Consider the following 26,062-nt stretch of genomic DNA (forward strand, 5'->3'; position numbering starts at 1 on the left):
TACCTAGCCCAAAAGGAGGTGATTTAGACAGTCCCTCCAACTCTTTTGATCTGGGTAGCCTGGGTCATCAGCCTTGATGGACTCTTAACTCTGTTGGACTCTTGCCTATCAGGCCAGCAGATCTGACCCAATGCTACCCATGAGTTATCTGAGAAGTGGTTCTGCTGTAGCAAGTGACCACTAAAACCGGATTGCTACCGCAGCCAGGAAGCCAGCCCTCGCATGGCACTGGCTCTATTGTGATATTGGAGGCTGTATGTACACCCTCTACATATAGACCTCCCCTCACCCCCCTGAATCATGGAGTGTTCAGAAGTGCTGTGAGCAAGGCACAAGAGGTAGTTCTTTCACTCTATTCTGCCCTGATTAGGCCACAATTGGAGTACTGTGGCCAACTCTGGGCACCACATTTCAGGAAAGATGGAGAAATTGGAAAAGGTCCAGAGAAGAGCAACAAAAATGATTAAAGGTCTAGAAAACAAAAATGATTAAAGGTCTAGAAAACATGACCTATGAAGGAAGACTGAAAGAATTGGGCTTGTTTAGTTTGGGAAAAAGAGAAGACTGAAAGGGAATATGATAGTTTTTAAGTACCTAAAAAGGTGTCACAAGGAGGGAAGAGAGAAAAATTATTCTCTTTAACTACTGATGAAAGGACAAGAAGCAATGGGCTTAAATTGCAGCAAGAGAGGATTAAGTTGGACATTAGGAAAAACTTCCTAACTGTCAAGAGTGGTTAAACATTGGAATAAAATTGACTAGGGAGGTTGTGTAATCTTTACCATTGGAGATATTTACAAACAGATTAGAGAAACATCTAGCAGGTATGATCCAGATCACGGGTTCCCAAACTGGGGGAGGGGGGGAAGCGGCGTGATAAAGAAATTTTTGCTCAACAAGTTTTGCTGCTTGTTTTTTTTTTTTGGGGGGGGGGGGGGGGGGGGGAGTTTCTCAAAAATCAAAGAGGAGGCGTGATGCCGAAAAGTTTGGGAACCACTGATCTAGATGGTGCTTGCTCCTACCGTGAAGACAGGGGACTGGACTTGATGACCTCTCAAAGTTTCTTCCAGTTCTAGTACTCTATGAATCCTGCTAGGGATCTTTCCTCACAAACAGCTTACAATGTAAGGAGGCTTTCAGCAGATGTGGGGCTAAGCAGCTCGCATGGGAAACTAGTTGACAAAGGCAGGCTAGCTCCAGGCCACCCCATGCTGTCCTCCAACTTACTTCTTCCGGTTGGGCCTGTTCCCACTGATGGGCCTGTGTTCCCAGTCTGTGAGGACTCGCTCCCTGTACGTGATCGCTCCTGGTTCTCTTCGCTACGCCAGCTGGGATGCCTACAATAGAAAGGTGGAAATCTGATCAAACCATAATGCATGGTAAGAACTGGTGTGAGGCTGGAGGAGTGAGTAGGCACACGGCCCCTTGCATCCCAAAGCTGGGAAGGGTGGTAGAAGTGCTTTGCGCTTCCCCCTACTGATCTCAAAATGGACTGCCTTATTTGATGGATGGGCAACATGACGAAGAGAGATTAAAAGATTTGTCCAGGGCGGGCCCGGCCCATGGACAGGGCTGCTACTTTTCAAAATGTATCCAAGAGAAAAAATCAAGTCCCTAATCTTCTGGCAACATAAGTAAGGAATGTACAGCTGCTTTAGCGAACAGGACATGTTCAGTGTCAGATACTAAGGCTGGCCACTTTTAAATTTACAGGAGTCACCTGGAATTCCAATGAACATACAGCCTTCAACATTACTCCAAACCACCGACTGACGCAGTGTTATGGAGGAGAACATTCCCCTCTCCAGTATGCTTTATCACAGGTACACAGCTTTGCAGGCACGCTAAGCTTCAACAGCCCAGTATGTCCAAATTTAGAATAAGGAAGCAGTTAGTGGGGCAGTCGGCACACCACACAACCATCAGGTGCAGACCTCAGGCAGCTCTTGCAGAAAGCATTCCAGCCCCCAAGCTGTGTCCAGACTCAAGGGTTTTTTTGAAAAAACTTCCCCTGCGTCTAGACTGCAGCCGCGTTCTTTTGAAATTAAATCGAAAGAACGTGGCTTTTCTTTCGACGGCGGTAAACCTCATTCCACGAGGAAGAACGCCTTCCTTCGAAAGTGCTCTTGAAAGCAAACAGGCTTTTTAGAAAGAGAGCATCCAGACTCACTGGGTGCTTGCTTTTTCGAAAGTTCCGCTGCAGTCTAGACGCTCTCTTTCGAAAGAGGCTTGCAGTCTAGACATAGCCCTACTGTCACCTACCTCTCTCGGGGCCGCCTTTCTAGCCTTGGTTTATCATCCTCCAATTGACGCTGTAGCTTCTCCTGCTCCTTCTGTAGCCGCTCTTCCACTTCACGCTCTCTTGCGGCAGTGTCCACAGGCTTGGCACCCCCAAAGATAGAGGCTGCGCGGCTGGATTGAGTGGCAGGGGCCACAGAGGAGTCTTCCTCCTTGGGGGCGCTCCGTGGTTTCAGGTTCAGTTTTGGCCTCTGAGTGGGACCTACAATAGATGAAGTGGACAGTGATTGAGGGTAAACCTCATGTAATCCTCTGCTCAGAGTAGGGAGACCCAGCTGGAAGAGGAGCATTATTTGCAGGCTACCAAATCTCCCACCCCGAGAACGAGCAGAGCCTTTACCTCTATCATCGCGCCGAACGTCATCCCGGGAGTAGTCGTCCCGGGAGTTCCACCTATCCATCCTATCATCCCTCTTATCATAACGGTCTTCATATCGGTCACCACCCCCTCTGTAGTCATCGTCCCGACGGTACCCGCTGCCAAAGGCTCTACGGCCACTGCCCACCCTGGAATCGAAGCCTACAGGAGGAATGGGAAAGCAGTACTGATTACTCCTGAGCAACAGAGCATTACATCTGCTGACACTCAAAGTGCAGGAGAGGGAGGCCACTCTGGTTTAGGCAGCATTCACTATATAGGAAAAAGCAAGAGAGGAGAAATGTTGACCTGTAGATGCTGCAGCCAACTAAGCCTCTCTGGATCTGTTGGGCCAGTGGGCACAATGAAATAAGCAGAAATGAAACTTAAAGCAGTATCCTTTCCAGTGTCAGAAAATACCGTATTAGTATTTGCAAGGAGAGCATGACTATTTCTAGCTGACACAGATTTGTTTAGCATCTTAAAGTTGAGCTGTGTGTGGATAATATGCAATTTGGTGTGTTTACTAGCTTTAGCTGTTAGAAAGGATGATGCTACATGTACTCTACGAGTAGTGTTAATTTTGTTTTTATTTAGTTTCATATTAAATATTGTAAGCACTGCTCCATGTTAACTATCCCTTGTTTTAATATATTTTCTTTCACGCCTATGGATGGTTTTATATAGATATAGATATAGATATAGATATAGATATAGATATAGATATAGATATAGATATATATTAGGGTTTTTGTTTGTGTTGGTGGTGCACATCCACAAACTACCTCAATATTGGTACTGCACATAAGAAATTTCAACCCATCCAAAATAAATTCAACCCACTCAAGGACAGAAAATGTTAGAGGGAACACTGCCCCCAACCCCCTGTTGCTTGCTCTCCCCACCCTCACTCACTTTCACCAGGCTCGGGGTAGGGGGTTGGTACATGGAGTTTGGAGAGGGTTCTGGACTAGAACAAGGGGCTAGGGTGTAGGAGATGGGCTCTGGACTGGAAATTGGGATGCAGGATGGAGAAAGGCGACTCAGGGCTGGGGTGTGGCCTCTGGCCCCACAGAGCTTTCAGGTTGGCTCCCCGCGCCAAGCACCAACTCTGCAGCTTCCATTAGCCAGAAACTGCAGCCAATGGGAGCTGCAGGGGTGGTGCTTATTGGTGAGGGCAGCCCACAAACACACCCCTTCCAGCTTCCCAACAGTGGCCACGGGGATTTATTGGGTGCTTTCAGGAGCAGTGCAGACCTAGGGAGCCCTTAGACCTGCTCCACTACCTGACTTTTAGGGGCCTAAGAGCTCATTTGACTTGAGTAGCCTTCGGAATACCAGGAGACTCCCGTCGAAAACTGGGAGGATTGGCAACTCTACTCCATCCCTCCTTATGGAATGGGGAACACCACCAGATTTGAGAGCTACACAATGTCAGTGGTTTGTCAATGGTTAATAAAAGCTCTGGACAGAAACAGACTCCAATTAACATGCAGTTTTATATCCATTAGATCATACGAAACTCTCTCAAGCCATGTTACCTCCTCTATCGTAGTCTCTACTACGGTCATCGTAACGATCTCTGCCACCAAAGCGATCCATATCCCTTCGAGGGCCATCGCGATACCGGTCTGAATCGTAACGATCACGATCACGATCACGATATCCTAGAGGGACACAGAGGTTACAAAACAAGGCATACAGTAGAAGATGACTATTCACTATTCCCAGAACACAGGCTTGGTCTACGCTGGAGATTTACAATTTTTCCTCCTCAACATGCTGTACAAATTCAGTGACCCATCACCTATGCAACAACTGGGTTTCTGTATCTATCAATCAGGGCCAGCATCAGGGAATAGCAAGCAAGGAAATGGCCTCGGACCTCACGTCACAGAGGGGCCCCCATGAAGCTACATTTTTAAGGCTTCAGTTTAGTTCCAAGTGGTGGGCTCCAAGGCACTGGTTTCAGTCCCAGCTTTCTGTCCTGGGCATCAACAAGTCTAATGCTAGCCCTGCTTGGCAGCCCCCCTGAAATCTGCTCATGGCCGCTACAGGGCCCCAATACCCCTGGTTGAAAACCACTAGTCTACACTACAGAGTTCAGCTGCTGTCACACAGTTCACAGCAACACTACACTGACTTAACTCCACTTCCTTGAGAGAGGTAGCACTTAGCCAACAGAGTTAAGATCAATGCAGTGTCCATGTAGACAATGTGCTGCTCACATCACTTGCTGCTTCGTGGGGCTGACAGTCGGAGCCCAAGACTGGGACCGAGTGGAGGGAAGAGAGCCTGAGCTATTGTTGCCTCCTGGTAAGGCACGGAGTGGGGGCTGTTGCAGATCTCTAGTCATCAGCCTTGGGTGGGGGTAGTCTCCAGCTGAGAGTGACCCACAATGTCAGTTAATTGGTGCAGTGCTTGGTGAAACCTGGCACTGCTGACTGACTGAGCACAGTGTGGACATTAATTCAGTTTTTAAACTACTGCTGTGGTTGTACACTGACCTAATTTTGTAGTCAAGACACTGAATTGACACCTGTCTCAAGGTCAAAGGTCTTAGGTGGCAAAGACTCTACACATGGCCCAATTCATTCCTCCCACCTTCAATCACTTGCTGAATTATGTATTTCATCAGCTTGTCTAAGGCACTTGCCACCATGGTATTGAAGTGTCACACACATTATCCTCAACTCTGTCTGCCCAACCTCTGCCTGACCCTCACAGCAGCTGGCTGCAGAGCATGTACTTCTGAGCGCAATGAGCAGGGTAGGGACTGTGTGTGTTGCCCCCATCACCAGCAAAATCATGCAGTGCCCATTGGCTGGTCTGGGTGCTGAAAGATTGGGCTGGGAGCGGGGACAGTGCACAAAGCCTCCCCACAACCCCAGCACTTAGAGAACCACATGGCTCCTGCAATCAGCTGCTCTGAACAGACAAAGACCTGCTGGGTGGTAGCCACATAGGTCCGTGCCTCCTGGCCACAGCCTGCTTCCAGCACCCCAGCTCCTTCTCCCCAACCCTATGTCCCCCTCTCCTGTACCCTTGCCCCACGCAACCCAAATCCTCTACACCTCCACTCCTGCATTCATACCCCCTGCCCAGACCCTATTCCCTGCCTCAGGTCACAATCCCCTTCCAGACCTTACACGCTCTCCTACACCTCTCCCTCAGGTCCTCCTGCACCCATATCCCCTACAAGACCCTGTACTCCAATCCCTTGCCCCAGATCACAACCCCCGCCCCCTTTACCCAAACTCCCTCCCAGAGCATACATCCACTCTTGCACCTTAAATCCCTCACCCAAGCTTCCTTCTGCACTCAACCTCCATCTCAGATCCCACACCTCCACCATTAAGGTCATGGAAGAATGCAGCCCTTGACTACTTACCAAATTCTTGGAGTGCTCTCCCCCTCTCCCACATAAAAAAGTATTGCCTACCCTGCTCCACAGCCTTCATCCAGTAACTGAATTGACCGCTATGTGCATCGTTCAAAATAAGCATGTTAGGATACCAAAGGATGTAGTTTTCCAGGAGACACCATCAGAAAAGGAAGGAGAACACAGGCACACGGGGGAGGGGAAAGAGACATTGGATCTTGCTCCTCAATCTGGGGGAGTGCAGATTCACCCTAGGAAGCCAATAAATCCCCACCTCAGCAGATCCCACAAGAAACCCAAGAGGAGGTGTGAGCTAACATTTCACAGTTCATGTTTAATGATTAGATACTGTGATGGGCATAGAGGGAGAGCTCTCAGCCAACTCACTGTCTCCAAAGCTATCTTCACTCCTGCGTGGAGGATAATCATCAAAGCTATCAGTAGCAGGCCGAGCCCTCCAGTCAGTCTCAAATCTCTCCGAGTCCCGGTTGCGATCACGATCCCTGCCAAAGGAACGATCATCCCTGTCTGCAGGAGGAAGGGAATTAGTCAGCAGAGTCATGTTTACAAGGTCAAGTCTTTAAGGAGTGTGGCAAATGCCCAAGTACTGAGCACCAGAGAGGAAATCCACAGATCTGAAATGCACTGAGATTAATGCAGCATCTCTACAGTGCAGCATGTTGTCTGGAAGCTAACACGTAAATGGCACTAAGATGCTTTGGAAGGACGACAGCCCCAGCCACATTCAGATATGATGGCAAGGACAGTACATGGAGGTGGGGTAGGAGGGCTGCCCTACTGTTGCTGGTATATAGTTAGCAGTCACTGAACATTCCCAAAGCATGAAGGAAATGTGCAAAAGCCTGGACCCTGCAATGAAATCTGGAACAGCCTTCTTGTTGTACAAGGACTGGTGTGCTGCCTTTGAAGTGTTTAAGTCAGAGGGAGGTACAGCTGCCAGCCAGCCATCAGCTCTTCATGAGCTCCCAAGCTAAGGCAGATTCAGCCATGATAACAGGGGACAGGTGCGGTATCTAATTTGTCAGCAATTTGACCAAAGGAAGACTAATTCAGTTTCAGAGAAGAAAACTGCTACCTATTCCAGGCAATTCTCACCTTTATCCTGAGCTTGATCAGCAACGTCAACTCGTATCCTTCTGTTCCCTAGAGACTAAACACACATCAAATTAGTTAGCTTTGCTGGAGGATGCGGGTGGGGCTAGACCAGTGGTCTACAACCTTTACTCACCCAAGATCACTTTTTAAATGTCGGGGAAGGAATGGGGTACATCTTGGCTTGCCCTAAGACCCCACTCCCTTGAGCCCCCGCCCTCTCCATCATTTGCTCCCCAGCTCTTACTCACTGGGTTGAGACAGGATGTGCGGGTTCTGGGATGGGAATGAGGGATTTGGGTGTGGGAAGGGGTGAGAGGTGCAAGCTCTGGGAGGGAATCTGGGTGCAGGAGGAGGTGGAGAAGGGAATGCTGGCTCAGAGAGGGGGCTCCAACCTGGAAAGTGTTGGTCAGGTGGAGGGTTGGGATGCTAAGCAAGCCACAGGCTTATGAATGTGGGGGGTGCAGGAGTCTGAGTTGGTGTGTATGAGGGGCTCAGGGCAAGGGGTTCAGGTGTATGATAGGCTCAGGGTTCAGGGCCAGAATGGGGTGCAGGAGTGTTATGATGCTTGGCTAGATTGGGGCTTGGCCCCAACCGGGGGCTTGTTGGCCAGGCTTCATTTTTAAATAAAATAATATGTCCAAAAAAAAAAAAAAAAAACCACGTTTCTGCATTGTCTTTATTTATGGGAGGGGCAGGGAACCTGTTTTGGGTCAGGTGTCACTGACCCACAGAATCAGTCAGGGACCACACAAGTGAGATGCAAAAAAGACACAACCTCTCCAAAAAAACCCAAGCCTCACTGATGTAGCCCCAATTGAGACACCTCATTCTCCTGGCACTCCAGCCCCATGGGGGTGGGGAGGGTAGGCAGGACTGAGGTTCAAGACTTCAGGCCAGATTAACTTTTCTGGTTCCAGGGTTAGTGGATTTTGTGGGCTCTCTCTATGTTCTGAGGTGAGGCAAAAAATGACGGATCCAGTGTGTGGGACAGAGCTGCCAGTGAGTGGGATAGGGATGGGGGTGTAGAATCTGGGTGGAAAATAGGGAACAGGAGCAAGCGGCGTCTGGCCAGGGGATAGGGTGCTAGAGGGTGCCTGGCCAGGGACAGCCTGTCTAGTACCTGGGAGTCTCCAGGGATGAGGATCTCTGAGTAGTGCTGGACAAAGCCCCTCTGGATCCTGCGCCACCATTTTAAACCCCGCCTCGCCCCCCCCCCCATTCCCCAGAGCACGGGGAAGGAAGGGAAGACAAGAAAGCATGTGCGCTGTTGTGGGCAGGGGAAGTGCCTGAGGTCTCTTGTCTTCCCTTCCTTCCCCATGCTGCCTACCTGTCTTCCTGCAGGAGTGCACCGGGGGGGGGGGGGGGGGTGGAGGGGGGGGGGTGTTCCACATCTGTGCACCAAATCCTGTCTCAGGAAGCACATGCTACTCTTCCCCTCCCCACAACAGCAGGAAGCCTGCACTAGCTCCATTTTCACCGGGGGTTGTAGTGCCAGCGGGCTCCTCATTTGGGGGGGGGGGGGGGCGAGGGGAAGAAGAGAGAATGGGGCAGGAGGGGAGAAGAGAGAAGCAAGGGGGGGACTGGGAACATCTCATGATCAACTGGCCATGCCCCCACAATCGACCAGTTGATCACAATTGACTGGTTGGTGACCACAGGGGGCTAAACCATCTGTTCTAGGCAGATCTTTGAACACTTCAAGGTGCAGTTTCTGTTAACTAGGCCCCAAAACATCCCTGTGAAGCCATCTGGGGTCTGGAAACAAGAGTTCTGAAGCTTGCCTTTACCCCATTTCTTTACAGGTTTCAACTTACCTCTTCGTTAAGACTCAGAGCCCGAAGCAAGGAGTCCAGGTCTTCAAACTCGGCATAACCAAAACCTTTCAATCTCTCTGGGTTAGTAGGTTCCCGGGGCAAACGCACAGCACTTATCTGCAGTCAATTGGGAACAAAAAGTAAATCTCATTAGACGGGCCAGGCACCCCTAATGAGTGCTGCAGAGGAAAACTGAATGGGTCCGGGTTTAACTATGCATTCATCTGATGGTTCATATCCATTAGAGAAGGCATGGGGTCTCAAATTAGATGTAGAGCCATCCAAAGTCACATGACTCAAATATGGTTTATGAATTAAGCAAGGCAGATAGCACAGTCCACTTGCAGGCAAGCAAGAGGATTAATGTATCAAACACATGGAGCCGGTTCCTGTTTAAAGTGCCATTGTCCAAGAACCCAGACATTAGTTTGGAGGGAAGAGCTGGGCACTGATAAATGCTCACCTTCCAGCCCTGGAGACTGAAGGCCTTTATCCACAAAACAGAGAAAAAAACAGGTAGTAGCAGAGCAAGGTGAAAACAAAGTCTGAGAGTCTTTCAAACTTTAACTTGTGCTGAGCGCTACCAATAGACACAACTGCTGCCCCTTCCTCACTATTTCACATAGGTCAAAGAGAAGCTGTTAGGGATCAGTATTGACCTAGGTCAGGTTTAGAACCAGCAGCACTGGTCAGAACACGTCACTCTTGCACAATTTGCAAAAGCATCTTTGGAAATTCCATGTGCACTTTCCTCACTCCACAAGGAAAGCTTTCTGTGAATTCCACCCATTACCACAGCTTCCTTAACAGTATTGGACCAAATCCTCGTTTAAGGTCAATTTCTGACCTGCATCAATTAAAAGAGTCTTCAAGTAAAATTATGGAAAACATGAACAGTTTTATTAACTGAACACTGGTCCATTGCTAGGAAGGGCAGTTAACGTAATGCTTAGCATTAAGGCCTGGGATGCATTGCTTACAGTACAGTTTGCTTAAAATATTAAATGTCACTTCAAAGGCTAAACCAAATGCACTTGCACTAATAAGTCCCACTCAAATGACCACTTCTCATAAGCATACTTGTTCTGAGTTTCTGGGCACCACATTTCAAGGAAGACGGAGAAATTGGACATGCTCCAGAGAAGACCACAAAAAATGATTGAAGGTCTAGAAAACATGACTAATGAGAGAAGACTGAAAGAATTGAGCTTGTTTAATTTAGAAAAGAGAAGACAGAGGGGACATAATAGCAGTTTTTAAGTATTGAAAAGTGTGTTACAAGGAGGAGGGAGAAAATTTTTTCTTGGCCTCTGAGGATAGGACAAGAAACAATGAGTTTAAATTGCAGCAAGGGAGTTTTAGGTTGGACATTAAGAAAACCCTCACAGTCAGGCTGGTTAAACACTGGAAAATTTGCCTGGGGACACTGTAGTATCTCCATCACTGGAGATATTTAAGAACAGGCTGGATAGACATCTATCAGAGATAATCTAGACAGTGTTTGGTCCTTCTATGAGGGCAGGGGACTTGACTCAATGACCTCTCCAAGTTCCTTCCAGTTCTAGTATTCTATGACTCCTGCTTAAGCAGCTTAGCACACACCTCAAAGCCACAGAACATTATTACAGTGGCTTGTGGAGGAGTTCAAACTGTGTTCAGAAGGGCCACATGTGACAAGCCACTGCCTGATAAGCAATTACAGAAGCAGCTAGGCAGTGGCTGAGTGAATGATATGGGCTCAGCTAGTGAGGAATGCAAAATTCTAGAGACTGTCATTAAACTGACATCCCATATATATTACCCTACTCTGCCACCAATTAATATTGCCCTATTAAATTTGTTCAGTTTGGCTAAGGCAGAACAAGAGTTTTTTGCTGCATTAGCAACAGCTCAGTGTTCTTTTTCAGCCTCACGGACCAATACCACCAAAAATACCAAGCCATTTGCTAATGCACCAGGATGTAACTAGAGAATGAGGCAAGTATCAGATGGCAATAAGCAACAGAATGCAATGGATTGTTTGGCAGGAAATTAACAAGGCAGCCCTTTACTCTGAAGAGTAATGATGCCAATGAATTTACCAACAGATTATACAAGGCTACATCCACACTACTGTGGGCCTACTGTATCCCTATAACAGGGGTCAGCAACCCCTGGCATGTATGCCACAAGTGGCATGCAAGAATTTTCCTTGGCATGTGATGCAGGAGCTCAGCCCCACCCTTCCTTCTCCAGCATCTGGGAGCCTGTGCCACCGTCATTTAACATGCACCTATGCAGAGATGCATACACACAAAAAATCTAAGCCCGCCCACCTTCACAGCAGCACTCACTTTCCCACTGCTCCTGGAAGGTGAGTGTTGTGGCTACTCCCGCTGATGGGGGTGGCCCGCAGTTGTGTTGGGAAGGGAGGGCAGGTGGGTTGAATACCAGATGGGGGAGGGGGTGTTGAAGCTATGGGCAGCCAGTGCCATATTGGAGGCCAGCTGTTGCTGAGGCTAAGGCCACATTGAGAACAGACAGCAATTTGGGCCTAGAACACATGGCAGCCGGGCGAGTTGCCACCACAGCATGCTGAAGCCATGGTCTGGTTGGGGACCAGGGGAGGCCATGAAGGAGGAAAAAAATGTTGAAGTAGCAGGCAGATGGTCTGGGGACCGGGGGGAGGATATGTTGAAGTAGCAGGTAGGCAAGTTGCTGCCATCAGGGGTTGAACAAGGAGCAATGGTCTCAAGTTGTGGTGGGAGAGGTCCAGGTTGGATATTAGGAAAAACTATTTCACTAGGAGGGTGGTGAAGCACTGGAATGGGTTCCCTAGGGAAGTAGTGGAGTCTCCATCCCTAGAGGTGTTTGACAAAGCCCTGGCTGGGTTGATTTAGTTGGAATTGGTCCTGCCTAGAGCAGGGGGCTGGACTTGATGACCTTCTGAGGTCTCTTCCAGTTCTATGATTCTATGATTAAGCTGGGGGTTGGACATGTATTGCATATCCTGAAAAAACTCTTATTACATATGCATAGTGCGGACTGGAAAAATGATTGCTCTTTGACAGTCTCCTGCTTCCCTACATGCACTAGCCTCATGTTATTCTGAGGCAGCTGAAGCCAGAGGAAGGGACAGAAAAAGCAATGCTATCAAAATAGTAAATTTAAAAAAAAATTTTTTTTTACAGATATCATGACAGCAGGAAGAATTGAATCTCAGCAACTAATGGCAGTTTTCTAATAAAGCAAAGTTAGATGTTTGCTCATTTCAGCCTTCTTGGACAGACAAATATGGATTTATTCAACATAAAGATTGTGCTGTTTGTACTCTATGTTGTGAAAGCGTTGTTTGGTGCACATCAAGTGTCCAATGAAAAGTTTTTCATACTTTATCTGAAAATGTCAAGAATGAGGCAGACAAGGCTAAGTCAAACAGGCCATCCCGAGGTATGAAAAGCAAAAGCAAAACTTTTCTGTCATTAAAAATCAAGCCACAGAGGGAAGTTACAAAAATTGCACAGTGTTGCAAAACATGGAAGGCCATTTACAGACAGATTATATACAGAGGCTTTTCTCAGTTGTTCAGATATTTTGTTCAATAGCTTGCCCAATAAAGACCCAATCATCTCCAGAATAAAAGATTTGCTGTTGTCTGCCAGTTCAGTGGCGAGGCACATAGGTGAAATGGCAGAAAAAATTAAACAGATGGTGGCATTAAAAGATGCAGTGGTATTTAATATTATGCTTGACGAGTGCATGAACATAAATGATGTACCACAGTTAGCAGTTCTTGCGAGATACTGGGCCTCAGACAAAGTTTGAGAAGAGCTATACTGCCTAAAATCTATGCACGGCACAACTGAGGAAGATATAGTGAAGATGTTTGTTAATCATTTTGAGGAAAGAAGAACTGACATCACAAAAATATTTTCTATGACAACTGATGGAGCCCCTGCTATGGTTGGAAAATGGAAGGGATTTTGTAAGGATAATTGAGGAACATATTGGCCACCTGACAGTAAATTTTCATTGTATTTACCAAGAAAATCTGTGCACCAAGATTTCTAACTGAGCTTAATAAGGCGATGACTACAGTGGTGAACATTGTGAATTTTCTTGTTGCTCAATGTGCCTTGAAACTTGGGCAGTTTCAAGCCCTGCTTGAGGAAACGAACAGTGGACACAAGGACATTCCGCTTCACAGCAATGTTAATTGGTTAAACAGTGTGAAGGTTTTGACACTTTGTGGACTGTCTTGATACAAACAAGATCTTTTTGTCAGAAAAAGGTTGAAACTACCCCAAATGGGATGATGGCAAATGACTCATAGAACTAATGTTTCTAATTGACATCACCGCGCATCTAAACAAACTCAATCTCGATCTGCAGGCCAAAGTGTTCTGGGTCTTTTTGAAACACGGAAGGCATTTGTTGCAAAACTTGCCATTTTTTCCTCAGGACACTGACACCTCAACTTGCTGCTATTTCCAACATCTTAAAGAACTAATGCAACATTGCCCCGTCAGTGTTGCAGAGATTAAAATGTACATGCAAGAACTCACACCAGAATTTTGTCAGATTTCAATATTTCCAACGTTTTGGCCTGATGTTTTCCATTCTAATCAAACTAGACAACGCTGCTGCCAGTGATATGGATTCAACAGTGTTTCAGAGGATGGGTGTTGAGGATTTCAAAATGCAGATAACTGAATTGCAAAGGTCAGACTTGTGGGCCTCAAAGTTTACACACTTGAGGCGTCACACACTTGAGGCTACCCAAGACAGATCATGGGGTCTCTATCATCGCCTGTTGGAATTCCCTGTCTGTGAAGTTTGACTGCTTGAAGAAAGTGGCATTTTCACTTTGGATCTACATACCTCTGAACAAATATTTTCTCATATGAAGACTTTTTTTGTCCATCCTGGAGCCGGTTAAAGACTGAACACTCAGGCTTGTGTGCTGCTTAAAGTGTCAAACTATAAGCCCAATATCAGAGAACTCAGCAAAGCCAATTATCACACTAAAAGGTAAGATCTGCATTTTTATTTATATATGAATGAAGCTGTTGTAAAGAGGACTATTATTGACTTGAGAAAGTATCACTGGCACTCGGACCCATACATAGAGGTGAGTGAATCAAAACTCGGCACTGCAACTCTGAAAGGTTGCTGATCCCTGCCCTGTAAGGTCTCCTGTGTGGCCAGTATTTACCAGCAGGAAGACAGCTCTCCAGCTGGTATAAGTAAACCACTCCCAAAAAGCAGCATCAATTATGTCAGCCCTTACCTGCTTACAGCGCTGTTCCCACCTGCGCTGTTGCCCATTAAACGTCTGTTGACCAATAAAACTTACACAGACCAAAGTGATAGTACAGACAAAGTGTCACCTCTCAGAGGGAAAAAGTCACCACTGCCTCCCATGTAAAGCTAGTGCAGTCTTTACAGAGGGTGAAACTAAAGCACAGCAGAGTCTTTCCCAAGACTCCCCTGCAAGATAGGGACAGAAATGGGCCCAGGACTCTTAGGTTCTACTCTCAGCTCAACCAGAGATTAAATCCCTATTATCCTCTTGTAATCCCTCTTAGTCACTTACAAGACATCTTATTCTTCCCATTTATTTTTCAGATATGTAGATCTTAGAGAGCATATGAGATGACATATTACTTCTTCACTGCAAGTTAAGTATCCATTTTGGATGCAGCTATATAGGCTACTATTTGACATGGCCAGGAAACGAAGATGGACCCTGTGTTGTACTGTCTCATAGGACACTGCACAAGCAAACTGCCTATCCTGCTTTCTCTGCTAAACACATTGGAGAGCAAGTTTGACTAGGGAATGGAGGAGATACCATTCCAGGGACTGCCTAAGCTTCAGTAGTTACTCCTCTGGCTTCCATCCAACTCATGGCTTGCTGCAGGAGTTTCAGCCATGCTATTACTTCCAAGTAGGGAGGGGATGCTGCAGCATTAGGCAGAAGAAATAAGTTCTAGATACAAGTTGAAAATGAACAATAAATGCAAGCAATGTCATTTTGGCCATAATTCTCTGCTGTGACCAGCGGAGCTCAGTCACATGGACAACATTCAGTTCAACACCCAATGACTCATCAAGCAGTATTTCACATTGATCTTCAGCACCACTTTGGTGCTTGTGTTATTTCAGGAAGGGGAAATTTCCCTACCTGTAATTCTTCTCTTTCTACCACCATTCCCCTCTATTCCAAGTGGAGACTGTTGGAGCCTCTTGCTTGATTAGGGCTGTATTAAGATTTCATAGCAGCCTGCACTCCTCTTTAAAGCAGTTTCCTTCTTTAAACCCTGTCTAGCAAATAACAGGTGACATGAAGAAACTTTCCTTCAAGTTCAATTTGTGGGACGCAGCATACATTCACATAAAATCTGTGGCTATTGAGATTTTATGGGCATCTGAAGACTGGATTCCCAGAGTCACAAAGATATTATGTATTCCTGCTGGCAGCTAGGAGTTGAGGGGAAGATAATCCCAACTTTGTACCCTAATGTCATGATCACCACACATACAGATCATCTGCTGGTGGAGGACAGTATCACATCTTCAGAAAGAGAATGACACAAACAGTTTCTGTCTTTGCTGACAAAACCAGGAGCTGCCTCCTTTAGGCAGACAAGCTTGCAAAATCAGCCACAGAAGTAGAATTCTCCCTACTTGGTCTAAAGACAAGAGGAGGACAGAACACTCATGATGCATGAGATGAACTGCTCTTTCAGAAGTCAGTTCTCCTGCTCAGTGGCCTTTGCTGTGGAGAAGCAGTGGGAACAACAACTGCATCATTCTGCTGGGAAGCAGCAAAGAAATCCCAGCCTGAGTGAGACACCCATGCGTAGCCCACAACCAAGAAGGGAGTCTGTTACTGGCTAAAAAAAGCATCTTGGAGAAATTGAATCTTTCCCCAGCTCTAATGCTTACTGCACAGAATCAGTGTAGTCAGCAGTTTACAAGTGAAAAAAGTGATCTGTCCGAGCCAGCTAGAGCAGGGGTGGCCTACCCGCAGCTCTGAGCTCCACGCGACTCTTTGCTCATAGAAATGTGGCTCTTATTAGGATTACAATACCTCTGGTTTCTCCTGGACATGTCCCAGTTTTCCCGTGTTAAACTGCCGTCCAGCCGGCTTTTTTAAAAAACACAAAAAATGTCTGGGATTCAGGGAGGGGCAGTGGTACCTGCCTTCAAGGGAACAGTCAACTCTTTCAGAGCCACATGCCTAGACAGTTGACGGCCACTCTGCGTACGCACCCCAGGACCTGGAGAGAAAAAGTGCGTGGCTGAGGCAGCAGCTCTGGTGAGACCCAGGGTGTTAATAAAAGAATCTGGTACTGCCTGGCTCTGGGGGAGGGGTGGGTGCATTGGGTTGGAGCAGGAGAGGGCTGGGGGTGCATTAGAGTTATAGATATATAAAAATATATAATATGTAGCTCTTTGCACTACTATCCACAGCTATTTTGGCTCTTAGTCTCTAACTGATTGGCCACCTGAGCTAGAGCATTCACACCAGGGAGTGGGAGAAAATATCAAGACTCTGATCTGACAATTACAGAATAAGACAGGGCTACTCAACTTTGGAAGCCCCGGGAGCCAAAATGATACTGACAGCACATGCCGAGGGCCTCAACTTAAATGTGGTTGCATATATATGCAGATATATATGCAAATAGCTTCTTTCACACTGACGGGCATGAATACACAGATTAAGGAAAGACTATACAACACACAGGCCCCATTTAAATCCGTTCTGCTGATACTAATAAAATGCAATATTGACCCGATTTCCACCCATATGAGAGCACTTTTAATGAGCAATGAAAGTCCAGGAATTTAACTACTAAAACACATATCAACAGAAGACCATTATATTATCAGCTGTGCGGCGGGCTGTCCCTTTAAAACACCACCTCTGCAGTGATTCAAAGGGGCAGCCGTGGAGCCCTGAGTCAGCTGGGGAGTTCCAGCTGATCCCAGGCTCCCCCCAGCATTTCCCTAGAACCCGGGATCAGCTGGGGACTCTTGTGAATTTCAAAGCAGGCACACCACATGCAGCCCAGAGTCAGCAGAACTTCCCGCTGGCCCCAGGCTGTACATAGTGTTCCCCATTCGTCCTTTGAAATGTACAAGAGACCCAATGGGGGCTCTTGTACATTTCAAAAGAGGAATGCAGAAGTGCCTATCGATTAGTCAATTAACTGCATTTTAACATCCTTATAGGTCATCCAAAATGTTTCAGTGTCCTCTTCCTTATGCCTAGCTTATAGAACTGCAAAACAATAGTATTCTATCATCTCTCCTTTAAATGTGGCCCTCAAGACCAAATGTCACTGCTGAAGGTGAAACTGCCTTTACCTCAACTGAAAATGAATTATCAGTCAATGCAAGAACTGACTTCAGGGATTTGACATCTAGAAAATGAGAAGAGTATTCAGTTTTCAGCTCTGGATGTATGCTGGAAAAAAAAAAAATCAGCATGTTCACTCAGCTGTGTCACTTGCGAGTTGAGTGAGTTAAGTCTCTTTCATGAAGCACATCTGCAAAAAGGGCCAGTTTTGTTTCAAAACGCAGAAACCTCACATCAGAGAAGGCAGGGGTTTTTTTTTGCCTTGAAGTTTAAGATTGAGTGCATTTAAGTGGCGTGTCATATCAAGGAGAAAAGCCACGTTTAGCAGGAATGTCTCTGTCTAAACACAACAGTAAATCCCGGGGAACCTTTGCCTCCAAAAAACACTCATACAGCAGGCAGTAGATCCATAAACAGATCTAACTCTTTGCCTCGACTCAGTCATCTAACTTCTGCAAGCATTGGCAAGTCACTATACTGTGTTTTGTACTCCACAACCAAAGCTCGAAATTGTCTGTTTCAAGGCATTTGCAGCAACGAAGTTGATGATTTTTGAGACACTATCCATTGTGCTCTTGAGAAATCCTCTCTTCAGTTTGCTGCATAACTGGTGCAGAATGCAATGGTATGAAAAGAAATCTAGAAACTGTGGATTTTTCTTCAGCAAAGAAATTAGCCCCTTCTCTTTTCCAACCATGGAGGGATCGCCAACAGTTGTTACCAAAATAAAATTCTTTGAATCAATACATTTCCTGGTCCTTCAAAAAAATGCCAGCAGCGCAAAATAAATGTTCTCTCTCCTAGTTTGACCCATCAAAGGTAGCAAAGTAAGAATTTCTTCGACAGTTTTTGCAATTGAAAAAACGCACCCAGATTATGAGCTGAGATGTCTGAATGATCAGTAGATTCGTCCACTGCTAGACTGAGATACTCAGTGCTTTCAAAAACAGATTGCCTGAAATGCTTTCAGCTAGTCTTACTATAGTTGAATCAGACACTTGCAGTTTTGATATTTAACTATATCCTCTGTTTTTAACTCTGCAAAAAGTGATTCACTTCAGTCCAAGAAGCACTGCTTCATCAATTCACCTTCAGTAAAAGGTCTTTTCGATTTAGCTATATGCCAATCCATTTTGAAGGAGGCTGTAACAGCATTGCTGTTTTTATAGGGCAAACAGAACACATCTTGTTGACCACAGTAAACTTCCAGTACGGAATGTATCTTAGTTTCTCTTAAATTGCTGTCAGGTAGATACAAGTCTTTGAACTCAGGGTGACAAGATTCATGGCATTGTTGCAGGTTTGTTTTAACACAGCGATAATCTTTTGACAAAGATGGCACATTGGTTTTTCATCTCCCAAACAGGGTTGAAAACCCTGTGTTCATCCAACAAGCATCTCTTCTTTGCTGCCGTTTTAAATGCGCCTTATTAAAAAAAAATTGTATACCAATTTTTTGGGTGTTCAGCTTGAAGTTTCAGGCTGTGTGTTTCTTGGAGTGATTTTACTGTTAAAAAAAAAAAAGTTTCCAAGCCAGAGCACTCCAAACCTGCGGCAGGTGGGGAGCTGGGCAAGTCAGGCCGGACACAAGAGGCAAAAAAGGACAGTTGCCCGGGATCCCCATTCTGGATTCCCAGCAGGGCTGACATCTCCACACAAGAGTCCGTTGCTCCGTGAAGAAGGGAAGCAGGGCTGCCCAGCCACACGCTGGGCCAAAATGTAACCAGTGAGAGCCAGTCAGCACCTCTCAGGTTCTGCCCAAAAAGCTAAGCAGCCAGCACTTCCCACAATACCCCGGCACTCCCAAAAGCTCCTCCATGGGGCTAGAAACACCGACACCTTGTACTCATCTGTTTCAACCAGTCCTTCCACTTGCGTCTTTCAATGCTCACCCTACCTGGGAAACACCACGCCATTATGGAACCTGTTCCCAGTGGAGGCCATGTTCAAAGGATCCCACCCGCAGGCCGTATGTTAAACCCCATGTGAACCCAAACTGCACCGCGGGCCACATGTGGCCTGTGTGTTGAGTAGCCCTGGAATAAGAGAACTCTGAGTACCAGACTACACACAACCCAAAACAGTCTATAAGAATGCCAGGAGATAGTAATGCTGGGCTCAGGCAATAAACCTTCAAAAAAAGATATTTGCCTTGTTAGAAGTCAGCTTGCAGAAGCTAGAACAAGTGGTCTCAACTGCTCTTAGCCACGAATGGCTTGCAATGAACACCTTTATTCTCTTTAGTGGGTCCCAGTGCTTTTTTTGGTTTAAAAAAGAGTGCTGGTACTCCAGTGGAAAAGTTGTTAAGTTCTGACTGGAGGTACTGGTACTGCGTATGGAGGTGCTGGTACTGAGTACCGGGCAGTACCATCACCAAAAAGGCACTGGGTATGTCTATCCTTTGAACTGGAAGTGCAATTCCCAGGTCAGGGAGATGCAAGCACATTAGCTCTGATCAAGTTTGTTAGCTACGCAGCAGCAGCGGGAAGGGCTAGGCACCTCAGAGTAATGTCTGATAGACAAGCATACACTTAGGGTGGGTAGCTTTTCCTGCTACATACATCTCCACTATTTTTTTAGCATGCAACCTCAACCATGGGTGTATCTCCTTGAGCTGGATTTTACATATAGACGGCCTCAGAATGTAACAGGACTGAGCACCAAGGGCACAAACCATGAAGAAGTGGGATCCTACAAGGAAAATCATAGGCTTTACTCCCAGCTCCATTCACTTTTTGGGTGATGTGGGACAAGTCATTTCAGTCACAGAATTGGCACAATATCATGAGCTTCTTCAGGAGGGCTGAGAGCTTAACAGATGAGAGAATCCCACAAGCCGTAAGTTACATTCAGCCTGCCAACTGCTGCTATGTGGCCCCCATGTCACCAAAGCTTAAAATTATGCGCAACAGATACTCACATTGAGTCCTCTGAAGAAGTCCTTGATGGACTCCTCTGTTACATCATACGGCAAGTTTCCCAGAAAGGCAGTGTAGGGGGGTGACTTTGGGAGACGGCTTCTGTCTATATTGGGTTCCCGAGCAGCCCGAGGTGCGGTGGGTAGGATGGACCGGTCAATTGGTGGGGCTCGATACACATCATCATCGTTACTATGCCAAGTGGTGGAAACTAGAAGAGAAATTTTGTTCAGCATGTCTTGACCATGTACAAGTTCCCCCAGAGCTTCTCACATCCCCTCTTCATTGCAATTGTTTGAATTTACTTGCAGCTCCCTTAGTTGTAAAATAGAGGCATTAAAGATGGTCAAGAAAAGTGTTCAGTAATATAAAGAATCCCACAACTCAACTCTGTTGTCTATTGTAGGGCACCTTTCTCCCAAACATTCTATAGCACATAACAAAAGAAGGACTGCTAAACAAAGATAGGGTGCACCTATCGAAGAAGGGTAAGAGCTTATTTTGATACACACTGGCTAACCTAGTCAGGATGGCTTTAAACTAGGTTTGACGGGAAACCAGGTGACCAAAGCTAATAGGAGACCTTGGAGAAGGGTCAGAAATTGGGGGCAGCATGAGCTGTAATAGCAAGGATAAGAGACAGAACTAGGAGGGGAAAAAAAATTAAATCTTAGATGTCTGTATACTAATTCAAGAAGTGTGGGGAATAAGCAGGAAGAACTCATAATGCTAGTAAATAAACACACTTATAACACATTGGCATCGCAGACTTGGTGGGCTAATACACATGACTGGAATATTAGTATAGAGGGGTACAGCTTGCTCAGGAAGGACAGTAAAGGAAAAAAAGGAGGTGTTGCCTTACATATTTAAAATGTATACATTTAAACTAAGTTTGAGATGGAAATCGGTGAGAGACCTGTTGAAAATCTCTGGGTAAGGATAAAAAGGGAAAAAACCCAAGAGTGATGGCATGGTAGGGTCTACTACAGACTACCTAATCGGGAAGAGGAAGTAGATGAAGCTTTTCATTAAAAAAACAAAACCTAACAAAAACATTCAAAGCACAGGACTTGGTGATGGGAGACTTCAACTACCCAGACAGTTGTTGGGAACATAACACAACAGGGTACAGATTATCCAACAAGAGATGGAATGCTAGCAGCAAATTACCATCTCCTTCCAGGTCATCTGTCTCGTCGGCCCAGCTGACTGGTTTCGGAATAAAGGTGCTTCCACCACCACTGCCACCATCTTCTGCCAGAAAGTCCGTCAGAGTAAGGGTTTTCCCCTTCTTGTTCTTCTTCTTAGCTGCTAAAGAGGTGAAGGAGACACAGATAAGTAACACTGGGGCACAATTAATTCCAATAAATGCAGGGAATGGAAGAGTTACTGCCCTTCATATAATGCCTATGGAGGCAGGCATCCTACATGATCAGGAGGAACAGGCAAAAGTATTTCTTTCTGTCAATGTACTACTGCCTCTTGGAGAGTCTACTATAACAGCGGTGTGCAACCCGTGGGGGGCAGATGTCTTCCTGGTGGGCTGCAGCGCTAGGCCAGCCACCATTTTGTTCTGGGGGGGGGGGGGGGGGGAGTGGCAGGAGAGTGGACCAGCATTTTCAATGAAAGGGGCCGCAACAAAATATTCCCAGTGCTGGGGGTCATGAATCAAAAAAAGTTGAGCACCACTGTGCTACAGTGACATAACCGCACTGCTGATATGGGACCAGATGAAGAGATTCACACCCTCTGTAAAACATGGCAACAGCAATGCCTTGCCTCACAGAGGCTGTGAGGAGAAATGCATTTAAAAATGCTAAGATCATAGAACCATAGAGCTGGAAGAGACCTCAGAAGGTCATCAAGTCCAGCCCCCTACTCTAGGCAGGACCAATCCCAACTAAATCAACCCAGCCAGGGCTTTGTCAAGCCGAGACTTAAATACCTCTAGGGTGTAGAGACTCCACTACTTCCCTAGGTAACCCATTCCAGTGCTTCACCACCCTCCTAGGGTACGTCTAGACTACATGCCTCTGGCGACAGAGGCATGTAGATTAGACTACCCAGCATAGGAAAATGAAGCAGCGATTTAAATAATCGCCGCTTCATTTAAATTTACATGGCAGCCGCACTGAGCCGATCAGCTGTTTGTTGGCTCAGCGCGGTAGTCTGGACACTCCGCGGTTGACATCAAAGGCATTTGTCGACCTCCGAGGTATGCCTCATCCCAGGAGGCATACCTGGGAGGTTGACAAATGCCTTTGATGTCAACCGCAAAATGTCCAGATTACATTTCTTGTGTTTTAAAACTGTACACTCTCTACAACTTCTATTTTGTTTACATTAAGAAGAAGAGACTAACACTAATCAGGTACTTCCACATGCACAGAACTATGGAAACGTACAATAAAACATCACCATACAACCACACACCGGTAATACTGAGATCAAGTTTGTATTAGTTGGTAATTAACACAGCAACACACATGTAGTGAAAATTTGTGCTATGCATCTGAAAAGTAAGGATATAATTCCTTACTGACCCATACGCACATTCACATATTAACCCACCTGGAAAGATTTTTTCTGTGGTTGCAAAAAACCAAAACATTTTCACCAGCATATGACTCTAAACTAGTAAGCAATTTCCTTAAACTTTCAAAATACCACTTTAGGTCCAAGACCAACCATGGAAGACAGTTACCCGGAACTGGACATTTTAAAACCTGGAATTCTAATAAACTTTTAGCCTCAGTTTTCAGAAACACCTAGTGATTTTGAGGGCTGAACTTGAGACATTTTACAGGTTCCCAATTTTTAGCAGAAGGATGCCAAACATCTTTGAAAGTCAGGCCCCTCCAAATATCTCAAGCTCAACATCCAAAGCTATTGATGGCTTTTGAAAATGTATGCCCTTATCTTTAGTACTGGTTGTAGAAATGTTGCTGAATTTCATGCAGATCACTTATCAACATTCTCGTAGAGGAACGAAGTGATCTCTGTATTGTGACAACCAGTACCTTTCAATAAATGCATTTCATGAACAAATCTTACTTGCTTTCAAATCTGTTCCGCAACTGCAAGTAAGCCAGCTCTTGTCTAGCATTCTCTTTAGAACAAGCAGGGAACGACTCACTAGTCGTTCTGGCTGTACACTGAATGTCTAATAATACCTTCCCCTGTCACCCAACCCTATTTCCCACTCTTTAGCATACCTGATTTACTCTGTATTCCTATATTCCCCATTGGTCTCAATCCAGACGGTAGCATAGCAAGAAGGGTCACCCCTGTATTTTAGCCCTCTGCTGCAACACCTGGGCCATTGTGTACTATAGGACACCTAAATACCCTGGGAAACAAAGCATACCTACAGAAAAGACACAGCCCAGACTTGATGACAGAAATGTTAAGCTATACTCTCCACAGGATCTTCATTCTAAGCATCTTCTAGCAACATCCAGGAGAGGTACAGAACAGTTAAGAACGCAACAGTCAAGGCCAATTCTTTTTGTCCAGTAATTTTTTTTTTGCTTGCTCTGAATCTAATTTGACATTCCTAGAAACCTTCCCTTTAGTTTAAACTTCAGTAAACAAACTGGAAGACTTCTTGCTGTGGGGCTGTCAGAACAGTATAATCACATGCAACCAAAAGAGACCTTATCAGCTGCTTCTCTAACCATCTGGGGGGGGAGGGGGGGGGAGAGCACAAGATTGGAAAGTTGACTAGTCTGCAGTTAACTGCTGCCATCACAAGAAAGATAGCAACAGTTCAGCTCCTACAGACCAATAACCTGGCAGCAATTAATTTCACAGCCTCCCATCCACCATGCTGCCAACTGTGCAAAAGAATGCAGACTCTGAACATGGGCAAGTCACAACGATTACTGCCACATGACAACAGGGCACTCTACTGCCCAGACCATTAGACATCTCTCACCCCACCAGTCAATTTAGAACTCCCTTAGGTGGTCACAGTAGGTATTACTATAGTACTTCTTACGCTGATACAAAGCTTTCCAAATCACCAATGCCTTTCATGGAGTTAGTAAAGATGTCACATGATCAAGATTACCCATGTTCAGTGTACATTCAGCATCTTGAAGAATGGCCCTTTAATAGAGTTTCCATATCATGGCTGGCTTAAATCTACACAGTAGGCAGAAGAGATTTTCAGCATTAATAAACTTAGCAATGTGGGATGACAGAAGTACTGTTACTGCAGAATCCATGGCTGCTCTCCTTTGGTTTCTATTAGCTCCCTGAGGATGTTCTGTCTTTGATCTTCAGCCTTTAGTGACCCTTCTGCATGCCTTACAGAGCCTGGGGTACAAGGATGCCATTGGGCCCCATCTTCACAGGCAGGCACACAAGGTATCTGTACTAAGTGGGCTAGATTACTCCTTCAGTCAAGTGTTAGGAAGGAATGTCATTGAGTTGGAATGGTGTAACATTGGTGAGAGGGTAATGTGACCATAAAGTTAGGGCCACAGGGATATCAATGGCACTTCACAAGATCCAGGGTAGGCTATTGCAATCAGCATCACACAAAGGGGGTGGGGGGTACTTGCTCTGTTTCTATTCCTTCCCCTTCATTCTGCTCCCATCTCCTTCTGTCTGTTCTGCCCAGGGTTGAAGATTGCTTGGTATTTTCTAATGGGAATAGGTCTTGGCATGACTTTCTCCTCCAGTAGCTCCCAAGAAATCTATTTCTCTGTAATCTGCTCAGCTTCTCCTAATGGCATACTAAAGGAATTCAGCACTACCTAAGTTTTCTCCCCTTCCTCGAGCAGTAGCTCATTGAGAGCTTCTCACAACATTAAAAGACTACACTGCTCACAGCAGCATATTTTCTTCAGAAATTAAGTTTGACAACAAGGCACTTCTCACACCCTCCCAGGCAGCTCAGTATGAAGCAGCAGCTTCAAATAAGTTTACTTACTTTCTTCTGCTGCCTGCATTGTAACTGGGCAGATCCTGAACAAAGATACATGGCATTTGTTTGAACTGCTGTCCTTCTCACTTTCCTACCCCCTGCCCACCCTAGAGTCTAAATCCTGGAGCAAAGCCCCATGGTCCTTTTTTATTATTATTAACTACCTCATTCTGTTGCCATGGAAGCAACTGTGAAATCACAGATTTGGCTTCATGGCTAGGAAGAGGAGAAAAAAAATTCTTGAAGCAGTTTTGACCTCAAGCAAGATGGGAACAGAAAGCAACAAAAATCCTTCAGGTTGAGTTCCAAGGAGCTCCAGTTAATAAGACTGTAGGGCTGTCAGACTCAGTTCCTAGAGTCAGGAAGAATTTTGAGATGCGAGGACTATAACAAAGATGATAGATCTTCTATTCCCCATTTTGCTCCACCATCCATAAAGTTTGTTCTGTAATTACTAGCCTCCTGGCAGAGAGCTTACCCCATGCTTTCTATCAGTAGATCTCAAAGCTCTTTATAAAGGAAGTCAGTATCATCATTCCAATTTTACAGGTGAGGAAACTGATAGAGAAAGCAACTTCCCCAAGGTCACAGCCATGAATGAAACTCATACTCAAAGTCCCAGCTGAGCCCCACTAAGCCATACTGTCTTTTCCAGAGCCCCTCAATAGCACTCAGGGCTGGTCAATACTACAAGTTAGATTGGCTTAACTACATCACTCAGGGCTATGAAATTTCAGGCCTTGTGCGATGTAATTTAGTCAGCCTCAGTCCAGGTGTAGATACCACTAGGCTGGCAGAGGAATTCTTCCTTCAGGAACAGGTGGATTTACAACTGCAATGGATAGGTTTTTTCTGTTGCAGTAGAATCTGCTCTATGCCATTGCAGCTGC

At 45.8% G+C, this 26,062-nt stretch overlaps 1 protein-coding gene across 5 annotated transcripts in view; it reads right to left on the minus strand.

Moving 5' to 3' along the window:
* The window catches only part of EIF4B (eukaryotic translation initiation factor 4B), a 36,740-nt gene that overhangs the window by 5,999 nt on the left and 4,679 nt on the right, over nt 1-26,062 (minus strand). For 2 of the 5 annotated variants that reach the window (XM_075915928.2, XM_025182527.3), the window contains exons 1-10: nt 25,179-25,318; nt 21,410-21,550; nt 20,239-20,447; nt 8,969-9,085; nt 7,155-7,209; nt 6,426-6,566; nt 4,198-4,323; nt 2,639-2,818; nt 2,263-2,500; nt 1,228-1,337 (exon numbers count right to left, since the gene is read on the minus strand). In XM_075915928.2, the coding sequence (XP_075772043.1) occupies nt 1,228-1,337; nt 2,263-2,500; nt 2,639-2,818; nt 4,198-4,323; nt 6,426-6,566; nt 7,155-7,209; nt 8,969-9,085; nt 20,239-20,447; nt 21,410-21,550; nt 25,179-25,197 (1,336 nt within the window). In that variant the 5' untranslated portion in view covers nt 25,198-25,318. Of the gene's footprint in view, nt 1-1,227; nt 1,338-2,262; nt 2,501-2,638; nt 2,819-4,197; nt 4,324-6,425; nt 6,567-7,154; nt 7,210-8,968; nt 9,086-20,238; nt 20,448-21,409; nt 21,551-25,178; nt 25,319-26,062 lie in introns of those variants that run through there. The other 3 variants (XM_075915927.2, XM_075915929.2, XM_075915930.2) reach the window with 3 other exon arrangements.

Source organism: Pelodiscus sinensis, chromosome 31 (genome assembly GCF_052426305.1).
Source record: "Pelodiscus sinensis isolate ZL-2025 chromosome 31, ASM5242630v1, whole genome shotgun sequence".
Classification (NCBI taxonomy): domain Eukaryota; kingdom Metazoa; phylum Chordata; order Testudines; family Trionychidae; genus Pelodiscus; species Pelodiscus sinensis.